Genomic DNA, 17,902 nt, shown 5'->3' on the forward strand with positions numbered 1-17,902 from the left:
AGTGCACAAAATTCATGCACTGGGGGGAGGAGATGTGGGGGTGTGTGGGGTGATCCTTCAGCCTGGCCTGTGCCCTCTCGAAGTCTGGGACCCCTCAGGGGATAGCCGGCAGTCAGACATCCCTTTCACAGTTTGGGTTTCTTGCAGTCCGGGATTCTTCACTCCTTACTGCCCGCCTGCAGCAGAGGCGGGAGAGGCTCCCACCACCACCGCTATGCTCACCAGCCTTGAGCCAGCTTCTCACTTAAGGGGTGCTCCCCCTGTGGGAGCGCATTGACCACAGGGGAGAGCTCCTGTGTTGAGCATCTGCCCCCTGGTGGTCAGTGCACATCATAGCGACTGGTCATTCTGTCGGCTGTTCTGCTGTTCTGTCGATTTGTATATTAGGGTTTTATTATATAGGATATTTATTTCAGAGAGGAAGGGAGAAAGAGAGAGAAAAACATTAATGATGAGAGAGAATAATTGATTGGCTGCCTCCTGCATGCCCCCCTACTGGGAATCAAACCCACAACTCGGGCATGTGCCTGACCGGGAATCAAAACGTGACCTCTTGGTTCATAGATTGACACTCAACCACTGAGCCACGCCAGCTGGGCTATGGTTCATTCTTTGTGTTGTACATTTTATGGGTTTTGGCAAATGTATGATGACATGTGTCCATCATCACAGTATCATACAGAACAGTGTCATTGCCTTAAATATCCTCTGTGCTCCACATATTCATTCCTCCTTCAGTCCGTGGCAACCACTCATTGTATAATTTTTGCCTTTTCCAGAATGTCACATAGTTGGAATTATATAGTGTGTGGCCTTTATAGCTTTATAGATCGGCCTTTAAAATTTTTATTTATTGATTTGAGAGAGAGAAAGAGAGAGAAACACCAATTTGTTGTTCCACTTATTTATGCATTTATTGGTTGATTATTTTATGTGCCTTCTACTGGGAATTGAACCTGCAACCCCTGTGTATTGGGACAATAGTCCAACCAACTGAGCTACCTGGCCAGGGCCAAATTGGCTTTTATCACTTAGCAATATGTATTTAAGCTTCCTCCATGTTTTTTTATGTGACTTGATAGCTTCCTCCATGTTTTTTATGTGACTTGGTAGCTTATTTTTTTTTTATAGCCAAGTAATATTCTATCATATGGATGTACCTCTGTTTGTTTATCCATTAGCCTATTGAAGGTCATCTTAGTTGCTTCTAAGTTTTAACAATTATGAATAAAGCTGCTGTAAACATTTGTGTTCAGGTTTTTGTGTGGAAGTAAGTTTTCAGCTTATTTGGGTAGATACTAAGGAGCACAATTTTTGGATCATATGGGAAGAGTACGTTTAGTTTTTATTTTTATTTTTTCAGTTTTATAATTTATTTATTTATTTATTTTAGACCTATTTTTCTAGATGCATACAAGTTTATAGCCTATCTTCTTTTTTTAAAAAAATTTCTTTATTGATTAAGGTATCACATATTTGTCCTCGTCCTCCCATTCCCATCCCACACCCTTCCCCACACATTCCCCTACCCCCCTGTTTAGTTTTTAAATAAACCATTAAACTGTCTTTCAAAGTGGCTGTACCAGTTTGCATTTTCACCAGCAATGAATGAGAGTTGCTATTGCTCTCTCATTGTTGCAAAATCGATTATTTTGAGTTATCTTTGCCTCGTCCTCTGCCTCTATGCTGATATGGGACCTTGATATGCAAAGAGGGACCTGAAATTAGTATAGTAAGTTGTGGTTGGCCTGTGTTTAGTCATTCTATACTTAGAATTGACAGCTACCACCATTTCCCATTGAAAATACCTCTCATTTCCTTGTAGTTCTCATCTGGAAATAAATCTTAGCTTTTGTTAGACTTTTGAGTGATAACAGATTGCTCTTTTCCCCTTAGCACAATTTTATAATAGGTCCCTATATTCCTTAAGATTAGGAATGCATACATAGCTTATGGAACCTAGACGTCAGTTGTTCTTCAAAGTCATTGATAGTTTCAGTTTCAAACAGTATTTGAAAGTGCTTTTCTTCCTGCATCCTTGCCCACTCCTGATATTATTGGACTTTATCTCTTCCATTTCCCCCCACTTCCCATAGGTAAAACTTGCTCTTATTTTCTAATTCAGAGAATTATACTTGGTGGTAAAGTAAGTACTTATTAAACATTTTATTGAAGGAACAATGTCTATTTGGTAAATTTAAAGCTTGGATACTAGAAAGAATTCTTTTTTAAAAAACATTTTTAATTTTTGGGTGACTAAACCTGTTTATCATAGGTAAAAATAAAATTAATGTCATCTATCATATAAATGTGTTTTGAATCTTCATTAATCAATATAACTGATTATAGTGCTTTTGGATGAGAGATGGCTGTAGGGATATAAAGTGGTATTTTGGACCATCCTGGTCATTTAAAGTGAAAATGAACTCTATGATGTTTGTTTTTATTGGCTTTAGAGAGAGAGGAAGGGAAAGGGAGAGAGAGAAATATTAGTTGGTTGCCTCCTGTATGCTTCTCCACTGGGGATCATGCCCGAAACCTTGGCATGTGTCCTGACTGGGAATCGAAAGGTGACCTCTTGGTGCTCAACCAACTGAAACATACCTGCCATTGGTTGATTCTTGTATGTGCCTTGACCAAGGATCGATCCCACAACCTTGGTATATGGGGATGCAGCTCTAACCAACTGAGCTACCCGGCCAGAGCTCCATGATGTGTGTGTATGTTTTTCCATGATGCTTTTAATACGGAATTATACTTTCTGAAACATTTGATACCAGCCTATCTATTTTTCATATTTGTTGTTGAAGAAATAAACTATCATAATTTCTGTTTTTATAGATTATCTTGATAATGGCAATAATAAAATGGCAATTCAACAAGCAGATAAATTATTGAAGAAACATAAGGATCTTCATTGTGCTAAGGTAAGTTCATTTGCCCTTCAACTTAGATTTGTTGGGTTATATATTGTAATTTTGACTTTAAAGGAGAAAGATGTTTAATTAATCTCTTTAGTAATTTTCAGAGTATTTTCTTGATCACTTAAATGCCATGAGTAGTATTGAGTTAGAAGCTAGCTATTTAATTCTTTGAGCATAACTTATCTAATTTAATTATTTTATTTTCACAAATTCTCTTAAGCAATGTTTTGCATTCTCTCTTTCTCTCTCTCTTCCTCTCTCTCTCTCTCTCTCTCTCTCTCTCTAATTCTCACCTGAGGATATTTTCCATTGATTTTTTTAGAGAGAGTGGAAGAGAGAGGGAAAATAGAGAGAAATATCAATGTGAGAGAGACACATTGATTGGTTGCCTCCTGCACCCACCCCTACCAGGGTCTGGGCTCAGGAGGAGCCTGCAATCAAGGTATGTGCCCTTAACCAGAATCCCGGACCCTTCTGTCCACAGGCCGACGCTCTATCCACTGAGCCAAACTAACTAGGGCTCTTGTTCTCTTTTTTAATCTTCTTCCGAGGACATGCTTATTGATTTTTGAGAGAGAGAGAAAGAAAGAGAAACATTGATTTGTTGTTCCACCTATTCATGCATTCATTAGTTGCCTCTTGTATTTTCCCCTACCAGGGATTGAACCCAAAACCTTGGCCTATTGGAATGACAGTTTATCCAACTGAGCCTCCTGGCCAGGGCTTGCATTCTTAATATGGCTGAAATAGGAAAGAATCTTGATCTGTTCATATTTTTAGTAAAATGGTTTAGTTGATTAACAATCTAGGAATACCTTACGACTTATCTTGTGCTTTCAAATTGGCTTTCTATGGTTCCTTTTCAGTCCTTTTCAACCTGATTAGTCTTTTTTTTCTGTCAGGTGTTAAAGGCCATTGGATTACAGAGAACTGGGAAGCAAGAGGAAGCCTTTACCTTGGCCCAGGAGGTGGCAGCCCTTGAACCCACAGATGATAACTCGCTGCAGGCACTGACTATTCTTTACCGGGAGATGCATCGTCGTATGTTTCTTTCTTTTCCTTGGTTTTAAACCTGAGCTTAAGTTTTTGGTTATTTCTGGTTGAGTTCTCTATTTGTCTGATTTGCTTATCACTCATGATTTGAGTGGATGGCAAAGGTAAAATAATGCATTAACCATGATTTCTGAAGACTGTAGACAGAAAGGATTTTTTTTTCCTGTGTATTAGGATCCTTGAATTGAAATGAGCACTTGAGTTTCATTTGTGGCATTATGATTTGCTAAGTGGGAGAGTTACCCTTTTTTCACCTTTTTTTTTTTAAGTAAAATTTTTTAATATCTATTTTTATTGATTTCAGAGAGGAAAGAAGAGGGAAAGAGAGATAGAAACATCAATGATGAGAGAGAATCATTGATCAGCTGCCTCCTGCCCACCCCACACTGGGGATTGAGTCTGCATCCTGGGCATGTGCCCTGACCCTGACCAGGAATTGAACTATGACCTCCTGGTTCATAGGTTGACACTCACTGAGCCACACTGGCTGGGCTTTTTTTTTTTTTTATAATATATATTTTTTATTGATTGGTGCTTTTTTTTGAAAGGAAGGGAGAGAGAGAGAAACATCCATCTGAGAGTGTAACATCCATTGGCTGCCCCCTTCATGCCCCCTGCTGGGGATCAAGCCTGAAATCTGGGCATGCTCCCTGACCAGGAATCTAACTGGCAACCCCACCCTCCACGCACAGGACGAAGCCCAACCAACTGAGCAACACTGCCTAGGGCCACTTTCTTCACTTTTTAATATAGAAAAATTCAAATATAGACAAAAACAGAGAGTAGCATAATAAATCCCATTGTATTCATTACCGAACTTCAGTAATAATTGATACATGATCAATTTTATCTATACTCCTCCCCTTGCTAAATTATTTCTAAGCATATTCTAGATGATCTGCCATTTAATCTGTAAGAAAGCTTTTTATTGTTGATATCTTGAATATTTTATTGTGAAATAATAGTTGTTTTTCTTAATACATATTATAAAAGCATATATTTGATGTAACACTAGACAGTTTGATATGGAATAATGAACATTCATGAACTTACTGCTCAACTTAAGAAATAGAGTATTATCAGTACTAAGAATACTTCCTGTGTGTTCCTCATCCGTTTCATGTCCTCCTTTATCTTCTAAGAGATACTTGCTGTCCTGAATATTTTTTATTCTCTTGCTTTTCTTTACATCTTGACCATATTTATTTTTCTGAGTAATGAATGATTAGTTTTGCTCAGTGTTGAACTTAATATAAAAAATTAAATGCTGTTAAGATTTAAGTTATACTTCAGTAATGAAAGAAAATCTTATTGCTCTTTATCTTAGCGGAGTTAGTTACAAAACTTTATGAGGCAGCTGTGAAGAAAGTTCCCAGTAGTGAGGAATATCACTCTCACCTTTTCATGGCCTATGCCAGAGTGGGCGAATATAAGAAAATGCAACAGGTAACTTGATCTCCTAACCTCCTGGGCTGCGGGATTTGCTATTGGGGTCAAAGTCTCTTAATCTCTGATTTAACTGCAGTGGTGTGTGTACATGCACATGTGCGCATTTACATATATCTGTAGAACTGAATTATGTATTTGTGTGTAGAGATCAGCCAATTATTTTCTTTGTGTTTTTTAAAGATAAGCTGTTATTTAAGTTTTAAAAATGTTTCCTTTGGGGGAAATTTGGTTGTTCCTCTTTTGTGGCCTGATGGTATATGTTTTGTCTGGTTCTGGTAAGTTGGCTTCAACTTCCCCTGCAACAGATTGCTGTACAGTTTCAGAAAATGGGCAGAAATCTCAGGGCAAAAAATGAACAGAACATAGAAAAATTAACTTTAAAGTTTACATCTAATTTGTAATTATTTATAGCCTGATGAGATTTTTAAATCCACTGGTGAGGTGGGGGGGGGGGGAAGGGTGGAGAGGAGGGAATCCCCATTGCTTGGGATACTTGTTATTTTTTTTGCCAGTTAGCGCATTTTAGGTGTCCCTTGTATTCCTGTGAAGGAGCCTCATTTGTGCACGTTTGGACTAATGAGTGGGTAAAGCTGACATCTCCGGGAAATGAGACCTGCACTGATAAACCCATGCATAGAAAGTTATGATGTCAAGCTAGTACTTTTTTTTTTTTTATGAATTTACATGCCTTGCTTTTTATTCCAAGCTAGTATTTCTTTTAAAAATGCTTTGTTTGTGGGTGTAATGTTTTCTGAAGGCAGAGCTTTCTTACTTGTTTTTGTTCTTTAAATATCAAGTTACAATAATAAATCAGGGAGGGTGGAAGATACTATATTAATATAAATCCTTCTTAAAATTAATCTTTTATGTGCTTATGTTTTTAAATATATATATATATATATATATATTTCTTAATCCTCACCTGAGGACATGTTTTTATTGATTTTTGAGAGAGAGGAAGAAAGGAGAGAGAGAAACATCAATGTGAGAATGAAACATCGAATGGGTTGCTTCCTGTACATGCCCCGATGGGGAATCCAACCTGTAACCTAGGCATGTGCCCTGCCTGGAAATCAAACCCCAGCCTGTTTGGTGTATGGGACAATCCTCAACCAATTGAGTCACCTGGTTAGGCAGTTTTGTATCTTGATTTTTGGAGATATTGCTTCGATGTGCCTTAACAATTACAGTTCCTTTTTAAAATTTTTTAAATTATCAGAATCTAGGCAAATTATTTATTTATTTAAATTGATTGGAGAGAGAAAGAAAGAGAGAAACATTGATTTGTTGTTCCACTTATTTATGCATTCATTGGTTAATTCTTTTATGTGCCCTGACTAGGGATCGGACACGCAACCTTAGCATATCAGGACTATACTCTAACCATCTGAGCTACCTGCCCAGGTTAACAGCTACAGTTCTTTAATATGTTTTACCTATATCTTGCTTTTGCATTATTCTAGTTTCATGTATTGGAAGAATGGAGTACTCTAGTGTTAAATGTTTTAGAATGGAACACTATTTTTTATTCTACCTATGTTGCTATTTATGGTAGTTACAATTTTTTAGCTTATATATATATGTGTTTATTTTGAAAGTGGTATGTCAGTCTGAGATAATAGGTAATTTACAAATTAAATGTCATGCGTCATGAGGGTGAGGGCTCTTGTTTTGTTTACTGCTGAATCCTCAGCTCCTCAAATAGCATCTGCACAATAAATATTTGCTAAATAAGTGAATGATTTTCATAAACTGGTGGAGATAAGGGAGGAAGCCAGAGAATCAGAAAACGTCTACTTCCCCAGTGACATCTCTGGCAGGTACTTTTTAAAACCCTCTTGAATGAAGAGTTTCTAGTCATTCACATTGTGATTAGACTTTCCTTTTTATGTGAATAACATTTTGGTTCTCTGAGCCACCAGTTTACAGGCATGGTTTTCAGACTCGTCTATCTTCAAAAGTTTTGTGTATCAGCAGAATATTAGTGTCTGTAAGATAGTAGGGTGTGGACATGACATTTTTGTCTTTTATTAAAAATTTATATTTTATATTCTATTTCTTTTTATTTTTGCATGTCATTTTAGAAATGTTTTCTTTCGCCCTAACCGGTTTGGCTGAGTGGATAGAGTGTCGGCCTGCGGACTGAAAAGTCTCAGGTTTGATTCTGGTCAAGGGCATGTACCTTGGTTTTGGGCCTATCCCCAGTAGGGGTGTGCAGGAGGCAGCTGATCAATGTTTCTAACTCTGGGGGTGTGCAGGAGGCAGCTGATCGATGTTTCTCTCTCATCAATGTTTCTAACTCTCTATCCCTCTCCCTTCCTCTCTGTAAAAAATCAATAAAATATATATTAAAAAATGTTTTCTTTCCCCAAATTATCAGGTAAAATTAACACTTTACATTCCATTCCTACTGAGTTTGGTGTTGAAAGTAGGGACCTCAAACCATCTTAGATTCTCCTTCTACTCTGTGTATCTGTTTTGTCTCCACGTCATCTTGATTCTACCTCCACACTGTCTTTGAGGTCTCTTTCCTGTTTTATTTACTTCATCCTGGTTTAGTTCCTCATCACCTCACCTCTTCTGTCTTCCTATCTTTTTTTTCACTGCTAAAATACTCCTGCGAGAAGAGTATAGATTTATACACATTAGTCCCTTTCTCCTTCAGACTCCTTTTGAATGCCTTACAACAACGGTACCTCAGTCTACCTTTTAATCCTTTTCCCTACTACTCTTCTTAATCCTTTTGTTTAGCCAAATGTCCTACTTGTTCGTGTCAGTATGTTTTTCTTTGATTTATGCTTTTAATCAGACTAATTTTGTTCCTACCTAGAATTGATTCATTCATCCAAATATTTGCCCAAATATTTGTATTTATATGTATCTCCTTACCCCCCATCTTTGCCTATAGACATTCTATTTAAAACTTCAGGGTCCATCTGAAAGACTGCTACTTTGGAGAAGGCTTAATTGATAAAATTCCCTTCCCTGCTTTCCCTTAAAGAAAGAAGAAGGAATAAGCCAACTTAACCTTGCTTTTCTCAGAAACACCCTAGCATGGTGTTTTTGTATAGGATGTTTATTTTTATTACCAAATATATTTTAGTCATTTGTGTATTAGTCTTATCTTTCCCTAGCTTTTTATTTTTTTTATTAATTTGAGAGAGAGAGAAACATTGATTTTGTTGTTTCACTTATTTATGATTCATTGGTTGATATTTTTTCCCCCTTTGGCAGGGAGAAACACTTAATTTGTTGTTCTACTTGTTTATGCGTTCATTGGTTGTTACTTGTATGTGCCCTGACCAGGGATTGAACCAGCAACCTTGGTGTATTGAGATGATGCTCTATCCAACTGAGCTATCTGGCCAGGGCTTATATTTCCCTAGCTTTTAAGTGCCTTTGAGACTGGGACACAATATTTGTATCCTTGGCAGGAATAGGCATTTCCTTAATAGAAGCTCCATGAAATTTTCAAAGTGGATTGAAGATAGTCAAAGTAGATTGAAAATAGTCAAAAGATTAAAAAGAAAAAGTAACTATCATTAGCTGACGGAGTTCATAGCATTGATTACTGCTTGGCTAATTATAGATAGATCCTCCGTTACATATTAATAGATCTATTTTCCTCTTTTTAAAAATATATATATATTTTGATTTCAGAGAGGAAGGGAGAGGGAGAGAGAGATAGAAACATCAATGATGAGAGAGAATCATTGATTGGCTGCCTCCTGAACGGCCCCCACTGAGGATTGAGCCAGCAACCCAGGTATGTGCCCTGATCGGGAATCGAACTATGACCTCCTGGTTCATAGGTCAGTGCTCAAGCACTGAGCCACAACATCCAGGCACTCTTTCTTTTTATGTTCCTGCTTTTAAGTATATTATTTGTATACTGTGCATTTCACAATGAAAGGGTTCAGTTCTAATTAATGGTGTCTTGAAAGATCCTGATTATTTTCCTAACCTAAGAAAATTTTCAGTTATGTCGGTAATCTTTTCTAATTTTTAATTTCAAATATACTGTCTAGATTTCTTTGTTTATTTGTTTTACTATAACTGGTTAGTGTCTTGTCTTCAGTAAAGTTTGTTTACTGATGTACATTCATAATCCAAATTTTGTGTTTGTTTTGGTATTCTATTCTGACTATGTTGTATTGCAGTGTTTTCTAGAAATACTGGATTTTATTTTACTTTATTTTATTTATTTTTAAAAATACATTTTTATTGATTTCAGAGAGGAAGGGAGAGGGAGAGAGAGATAGAAGTATCAATGAGAGTATCATTGATCGGCTCCCTCCTGCACGCCCCCTACTGGGGATCAAGCCCGCAACCCGAGCATGTGCCCCTGACTGGAATCAAACCCGGGACCTTCCAGTCCACAGTCCAATGCTCTACCCACTGAGCCAAACTAGCTAGGGCTAGAAATACTGGGTTTTAATTTAAGAAAATATGTTTCAAAGGTGAAATATTCCTGATGTAAAAGTTCACACTTGTGATTACCTACATTGCTAGGCAATATAGACTATCCATCAAGTCTCTAGGCACTTACAGCACCTGGGCTATGTAAACGTGTTGTTATTCTCCTAGATATCTCACCACATATCTAGATCATTAATTGCCCTCTGTATGATCTTTTCTAAATTAAGTATTTATGGCTCTCTGTCTTTCAGGCTGGCATGACTCTATATAAGATTGTCCCCAAAAACCCTTACTACTTTTGGTCTGTGATGAGCTTAATTATGCAAGTGAGTATGGCATTCACAATGGGATTGAGATTTGTTTTTATATTTGTATATAGTTATTGTCCTTAAGGTATCTTGTGAACGTCTTGGGTAGTCATATGTTGTAGCATGTCTCAAACAGGGACTTTCCATATTGTCAGTTGACTTTTTGAGTTGGGAAGTTTTGGTATTCTTTATGAGTTGCTATATTGGTTTATTTGTGTGTAGCACAGACTGTATTTCCCCTGAATTTTAGACCCATTACTGGGTTATTTGATCAAGTATGAACCCTGAGATGTTAGATATTTTGACTTGAGGTTTGTCTTTAAGACAATATTGTTGGTTAGTGCATAGGTTATTGAACTGGGTGACCTTGTTTTGTCACTTTTGCTTTCTGAGCCTGGGTTTGCTCTTTTATAGAATAGAGATGCTTATCTCCCAGAGCTACTGTAAGGACCGAAATGAGATATGTTGTAGGAGAGGATGGGGAGGTAGGAGTTGAATTGTAGCAGTTAAGAACAGAGAGTCTCTGCGTTTAGACAAGTCTGCGTTCAAATATTGGCTTCACCTCATGTCTTGGAGTGCAGTTGGGAATCTCAACATCATTTTATCTATAAAATAAGCATAATAGCTACCTGAAAGGTTGTTTACAGGGGATAAATGAGCTTTGAGCAGAATCTGGCAGTGTTAAAATTATTAATATCATTCATTGATTTTAATTACCAATCTAAGGTAATTGTGGCTAATAGTAAGCTGTATAAACAATTGGCATTTCTCTTCTAATGTATGAACATCTCAAAAAAATATCTGAAAGGCTTTTCAAACACGATGATACTCTTTGTATATAATAAACAGTATAGGCATACTCCCTCTTAACAGATTTCTAGAAAAATGTGTGAATAATCTATTTAAAAGTTAGGTCATGTTGTGGAAACTCAGCATTTCAAGATTGCATAGGATAATGAATTTTTAATAAAGCAATCTCTTGTAAAGCAAACCACTTTAGTGTATCTTTTTGGCAGGTTCAAATTAGGCCTGATATTTGACATAGTATAATAATTATTTGCTGGAGTCATAGTAATGGCCTGCATGGTAATATAAATAGTGCAGGCAGGGAGAAATTAGAATGAAACATTATTTTCTCTTCTAGTCTATATCAGCACAGGATGAAAACCTCTCAAAAACGATGTTTCTGCCCCTTGCTGAGAGAATGGTAGAAAAAATGGTGAAAGAGGACAAGATAGAAGCAGAGGCTGAAGTGAGTAATTTAAGCCCTACTTTTGTATTTGTATGATTTTGATGTTGCTTCAATAAAGCCTACCTAATAATAGACAAATATGCAAATTGACCGTACCTTTGCTATGCCCACGATTGGCCAGGAGGCGCAGGGGAGCAGGACTCCGGGTGGCCGGGGTGGCTGATTGGGCTGGCAGGACGCTGAGCTCGTGCCGCCACGAGCTCAGCTCTGCGCTATGGCGGCACGAGCTCAGCGTCTGCGCTATGGCTGTGCTGCGGCACAGAAGGGGCCTCTGGGGCAGCGAGCCCATGTCCCGCTGCGGACCATCAAAAGCGGGGGAGCTGGGTGCCAGTCCGCTCCGGCACCAGGCCTTTCAGAAGCCTCCCTGGCGCCGGAGGCTTCTGAAAGGCCTGGTGCACCAGTGGACAGGCACCCAGCTCCCCTGCGATCAAAAGCAAAAGTGTGGGAGCTGGGTGACTGTCCGCTCCGGCACCAGGATGGCAGATTAGACCTAGGGGACCTACACATGCATGATTTAATCATGCACTGGGCCTCTAGTATTATAATATTAAGAACTGTTGTTTAGAGAGTGGGGTCTTCACTCTTGCCCTTTGTGTAATTGTGAAGCATTGGAAACCCCAGCTTAGACATAATGAACATGGAGCTGTTTCAGCAAGTACTCTAGTCTGAGATGTATATAGATAGGGAAGACTCTGTTGTCTGATTCTTACTGTTAATTTCATCTCGAGAATAGTGTTCTTTTCTATTAGATAACTTTTTAAAAATGTACAAATGACTATTTTTTCTTTTTTAATTACAGTTCAGATTCAATATTTTATATTAGTTGCAGGTGTACAGCATAGTGGTTAGACATTTATGTAATTTATGGAGTTATCCCCCCTGATAAGTCTAATATCCATCTGTCACAATACATAGTTATTACAGTATTAGTGACTGTATTCCCTGTGCTATACTTTGCATCCTTATGGCTGTCTTTTTATTATTGAAAAGTTTCAGTGATTGCACTTGTTTTTTTTTTTCTGTAAGGTTGAACTTTATTATATGATCCTGGAGCGTTTGGGAAAGTACCAGGAAGCCTTAGATGTCATCAGAGGAAAATTAGGAGGTAATTTTGAAAGTTTTAAAGTATTTTTTCCTGTTTAAACATGAAAAATGTTTATTGTGGAAAATTTCTTCTCATACAGAAACAGAAAGATATAAAGACACAAAAAATCACTTGTGATCATTTTATGTTCTTCCAGACTTTTCTGTGTTGTACATTTATTTATTTATTTTTAAAGTATATTTTTAATTGGATTTATTGGGGTGACATTGGTTAATAAAATATTTAGATTTCAGGTGTATAGTTTTATAATACATCATCTCTATTTTGTACTATGTGTTCACCACCCCACGTCAAGTCTCCTTCCATCTCCATTTATCCCCCTTTAATCCTCTTCTACCTTCTCCTACCTCCCTTTTCCTCTGGTAATCACCATACTGTTGTTTGTGTCTGTGAGTGTTTTTGTTTATTTGTTTTAAAAAAAGATGTGAGAGAGAAACACTTTGGGGAATGAATCGGCAACCCAGGTATGTGCCCTGACCAGGACAATGCTCCAACCTACTGAGCCACCTGGTCAGGGAGTGACAAAGATTTTTGTTCCCTATTTAAACATGTGTGATGATTTCCTTAGGAGAAATTCTTGGAAATGCAGTTATTGCCTCAGTAAACCTGGCTGGTTTTTTTTTTGTTTGTTTGTTTTAAAATACATTTTTATTGATTTCAGAGAGGGAGGGAGACACCCCCTACTGGGGATCGAGCCTGAAATCTGGGCATGTGACCTGACTGGGAATCGAACCCTGACCTAGTTCATAGGTCGACGCACAACCACTGAACCACACTGGCAGGGCTTAACCTGGTTTTTTAATTGTGCTTTTAGAGTCTTTGGGATTAACTAAACTATAGATGAATAACGTCAGTTCTCTCATTTGGTAGTCATTAAAAAAAACTTTGTTTCATACAAATATGTAATATGTATCTTTTATTAGACTTCAGTCATAAAACTGTTACACTAAATGATAGTTAACTACTTTAGTTATATAAAATGTAGCAGGAGTTTGTGTGTGTGTGTGTGTGTGTGTGTGTGTGTGTGTGTGTGTGTGTGTATAAGTAACATTACTTACTCTCTTAACTTCAGCTTCCTTGCAGATGGGTACAAGTCAGCCTTTCTGTTTCAATTCATCTAGATTGTATTTCTGCGTGTAGTTTAAATTTAGATTCTCTATAGGAAATTCATAATAATTGTCAGTATCCTTAATCTGCTAACCTGATTAGAAAGGACAGGGCAAATTTAATTTGGTCAGAAATATAGTTGTAGTTTTCCTCCTCTCAGCTATTGGGAGTTTGATTGATCTCTATGAATGTACTTTTTTTCCCTCTTCAGTAAAATATTTTTTAATAAGATAATAGTTTGTATCTAATGGTGCCTCTGTTTTCTGAGAGAGGGAAAATGTGCTATTTTCCTTTTTGTGTTTGGACTTTATTTTGGTTTCTGAACAGAAATGAAACTAGCTTATCAACTATTATAACTTTTAATTGTAGAGAAGTTGACTAGTGAGATTCAGAGTCGGGAAAATAAATGCATGGCTATGTACAAGAAGCTGAGCAGGTGGCCAGAGTGCAATGCCCTTTCCCGGCGCCTCTTATTGAAAAAGTGAGTAGATGCTTCTTTTTGGACTATATGACTAGAATGGGGTTTTCAGGTGTCATTATCGATGTGTTTTGTCTATGTCTTTTGAGATTTTGGGGCATAAAGTATGTCCTGAAAACTTTAAAATTAAAAAAAAAAAGTTTTTGATGAACCATCTTTCAGTAAAGAGTTATTAGGTCTTTAAAATGAACACTGCAAATCATTTGTCAAATTTAATATTTAATATTAGCCTAACCTTCTCCCCTTCTCTCCCATTTAGGAAGTGCTAATGTGGGGAGTTTTCTGTTAAGAATATTAATTTTCTAGATCTGGTCATTTTATTGAAGGAAAGAGTAGTATCTGAAAAGGTTTTTTTTTTACTTTTTTTTAATGCATACATTTTATTTATTTTTAAAATATATTTTATTGATTTTTTTTTTAGAGAGAGAAAGGGAGAGGGAGAGAGAGTTAGAAACATCGACGAGAGAGAAACATCAGTCAGCTGCCTCCTGCACACCCCCTACTGGGGATGTGCCCGCAACCAAAGTACATGCCCTTGACCAGAATCAAACCTGGGACCCTTGAGTCCACAGGCCAATGCTCTATCCACTGAGCCAAACTGGTTAGGGCAAGTTGTTTTACTTTTAAAATGCCTCTGGAATGCTGTGATTTGGGGCTGTGGAGGAAACCTAGAGGGAAGGGTGGGCTTCTAAGAAGGACTAAAATATAACTTAGAAATAAATTGAATATCATTGCTCCTAAGGCATATTTATCACAACTTGTGTTTAATTCTTTGTGTACCATTCAATCTGATTTTTAGCTCAGATGACTGGCAGTTCTATCTGACTTATTTCGATTCTGTCTTTCGACTGATCGAAGAGTCCTGGACTCCTCCTGCTGAAGGTGAACAGTAAGTTGTCTTCTTCCTGAATTACAATGGCACTGTTTTTGTTGTTGTTGCTTTGTTTTGCTATTTTTTGCTTTTATTTTACAATGGCACTTTTAAGTATATTGTAGCAAAAAAATTTCATTGTAAGCCTAATTGAATTCTCTTTTTCTGTCTCAATAATTTTATCACTTGCAAAGTAGGATTTTTTCTCCATTTTTTAAAATTATAAAGTAGCCCTATACCGGTTTGGCTCAGTGGATAGAGCATCGGCCTGCAGACTGAAGGGTCCCAGGTTCGATTCCGGTCAAGGGCATGTACCTTGGTTGCGGGCACATCCCCAGTGCGGGGTGTGCAGGAGGCAGCTGATAGATGTTTCTCTCTCATCGATGTTTCTAAATCTCTATCCCTCTCCCTTCCTCTCTGTAAAAAATCAATAAAATATATATTTAAAAAAAATTATAAAGTAAAAAAATGTTTAAAAGTATATATTTGTATTGATTTCAGAGAGGGAAGGAGAGGGAGAGAGAGAGAGATAGAAACATCAATGATGAGAGAGAATTATTGATTGGCTGCCTCCTGCACGTCCCTTACTGGGGATTGAGCTCATAACCTGGGCATATGCCCTTTACCAGAATCGAACCTGGGACCCTTCAGTCCACAGACCTACACTCTATCCACTGAGCCAAACCAGCTAGGGCTAAAGTAAAACCTATTGCAAAAATTATCCTTTTTTTTAAAAAAGAGGTACATTTGGTTAGTCACTCAGCAGTAATCAAATGCCACAATTGGGAGTAATCATATGCCATGTTATCTGCCAGAATATGCTTACAGCTCTTTTATTCTATTTGTATCCTATATAATAAAAGGATAATATGCATATTGTCCCCTCGACCCAGAGTTTGACCCAAGTTCAACCAGGGTGTGGGGGCTGGTCCACCAACCGCCCGGGGCCCTTCCCCTGGTTGGCCCTGCCCCTGATTGGCCCTCTGATCAGACCTCCAACCCTTGTTCGGGGGTGGGGTCGGCCAGCCAATCTCCCATGTCCCCTCCCCCAAGCCTGCCCACCCCATCGGCCCCAATTGGGGCGGGGTGGCCAGACCCCACCCATGCACAAATTCATGCACTGGGCCTCTAATTGTTTTATAATTATCAAAATGCTTTATTTTATTTTTTTTATATGTTTCTTCAAATCAGTGTGGCTTTAATTTTTGGAATGGACAATAGAGGCACAAAAATACCTTTTTCGTGTGTTTATACCCAGCTCTTTAGAAGGAGAAGTACATTATTCTGCAGAAGAAGCTGTGAAGTTTATAGAAGATCGGATAACAGAAGAATCTAAAAGTTCTCGCCATCTTCGAGGACCACATTTAGCTAAACTGGAGCTGATTAGACGTTTACGACGTCAAGGTTTTAATGATGAGTACAAACTGGGTAAGAAACTGTAGTGATATTTGGGAACCCTGGAGAAGGTACAGGGAAGCCCTTAATACCTAAGTGCAGTATTCATTTATCTGAAGCCTGCAATAACAGAGTCATGTGTAGGAAGCAAATGTCTCCATAACCTGAAAATATTTACTAATGAATGGATCACTTATAAAATGAGCTCTCAATCTCTCCCTTATCCATCAGAGTCTTTGTCAGACATTTTCTTTTTCTTTTTGCTGATCAATAATATCAAAATCAATTTCAAAGTAAAATAGCCAGTTTCATAAAAGTTTCAGAATTTCTTGAAGTGTATGAAAGTTTTATTGAAAATCTGCTCCCAGCACTTACATTGATGAAAGACTGTCTAGCAGAGTTATGGCAATTAACGAAGCTAAAGTTTATAAGGATAATGACATGTGGGAGAAAATAACTTATTGAATAGTGAAGCATTAAGAGAGGCCTTCAGGAACTTTGATGAAGCATTTAGATGTTTTTATAAAATGAATGTTTTAGCTTATTGCACAAGAAGTGAAGGGTGTCATATTGTGTTAGTTTATAATTTTGTTGGAAAAATGGCATTCTTTCTCCCCCAAAACAGTAATTCTTTGTTAATACTAAGTGTTAGCTTATAATAATAATGCCCTAAATTTTGTTATGTTTAAGATAATAAACTTTAAAAAATTTTCAATTTTATATTTTAAGATAAAGCTCCAAAGAAATCTTTTTCCTCCATTCATTGTTATGGAAATTTTGTTCTCAGTGGAAGTTTATAAAGTTTAAGAGGGATTTTTTTAGGGACCAGTTGTCGGGATGATGAGCATTTCTAATATCTTTGTCCTAGAATATCTTAGTTAATTTTAATCATCTAATTAATGTTCTTTGTAGCTCCTTCTAAAATGAACTGTGAACTTCTCTCTGTCATTCCCTATGTAGATTACTCACAATCAATTTTGAATTCCATGTTAACTTCTTTCTTGGATCTACCTCAATAATCTGTGTATGTTAGTTCCAGAATTGCAAATGAAAATTTTTGCATGACCTTTAGTAAAATATTATTAAAATAGATTCCAGATAATTGTTTTCTCTACAAAGCTGATATAATAGTCTTTGGCTCTGCTTTGACACTTAATATATTTATCTTCTATCTTTCTCTTCCTTATTGCCAGCCCACATCTTACAAATTAGTGAATTTGTCTAGTCTTCACAATTAATTTTTTTTTTTTTTAACCAGATCAGTGAGTTATTCTCAGTCTCTTTGGGATCACAGAGTCCTGTGAAAATCTGGTTAGAGGGAGCTCTGTTCCCAGAAACATGTGAATAGGAACTGGGACCTAAAATCTTACAGAACTCCGTGGTTAGAATCTCTGCTTCTTAAATCTATTTCAATTTGAGAACACTTTATTTTTATTATTTTTATTTTTTGTTTTTAATTTGAGGAAAAAATAAAATGAACTGGTAGCTTTCTGCATTTCCAGGTTTAAATTTTTAATAGTGGGTGATCTTGCTGGAGTTAT

General features: G+C 37.2%; 1 protein-coding gene across 1 annotated transcript in view; it reads left to right on the plus strand.

Annotated features, from left to right (window-relative positions):
- Positions 1–17,902, plus strand: part of NAA25 (N-alpha-acetyltransferase 25, NatB auxiliary subunit) — a 62,954-nt gene that overhangs the window by 8,307 nt on the left and 36,745 nt on the right. Inside the window, exons 2-10 of the mRNA XM_054712456.1 lie at positions 2,842–2,927; positions 3,827–3,965; positions 5,305–5,423; positions 10,097–10,171; positions 11,298–11,405; positions 12,432–12,510; positions 13,987–14,098; positions 14,895–14,984; positions 16,225–16,394. Of these exons, the coding sequence (XP_054568431.1) occupies positions 2,842–2,927; positions 3,827–3,965; positions 5,305–5,423; positions 10,097–10,171; positions 11,298–11,405; positions 12,432–12,510; positions 13,987–14,098; positions 14,895–14,984; positions 16,225–16,394 (978 nt within the window). The remainder of the gene's footprint in view (positions 1–2,841; positions 2,928–3,826; positions 3,966–5,304; positions 5,424–10,096; positions 10,172–11,297; positions 11,406–12,431; positions 12,511–13,986; positions 14,099–14,894; positions 14,985–16,224; positions 16,395–17,902) is intronic.

Source organism: Eptesicus fuscus, chromosome 23 (genome assembly GCF_027574615.1).
Source record: "Eptesicus fuscus isolate TK198812 chromosome 23, DD_ASM_mEF_20220401, whole genome shotgun sequence".
NCBI classification, from domain to species: domain Eukaryota; kingdom Metazoa; phylum Chordata; class Mammalia; order Chiroptera; family Vespertilionidae; genus Eptesicus; species Eptesicus fuscus.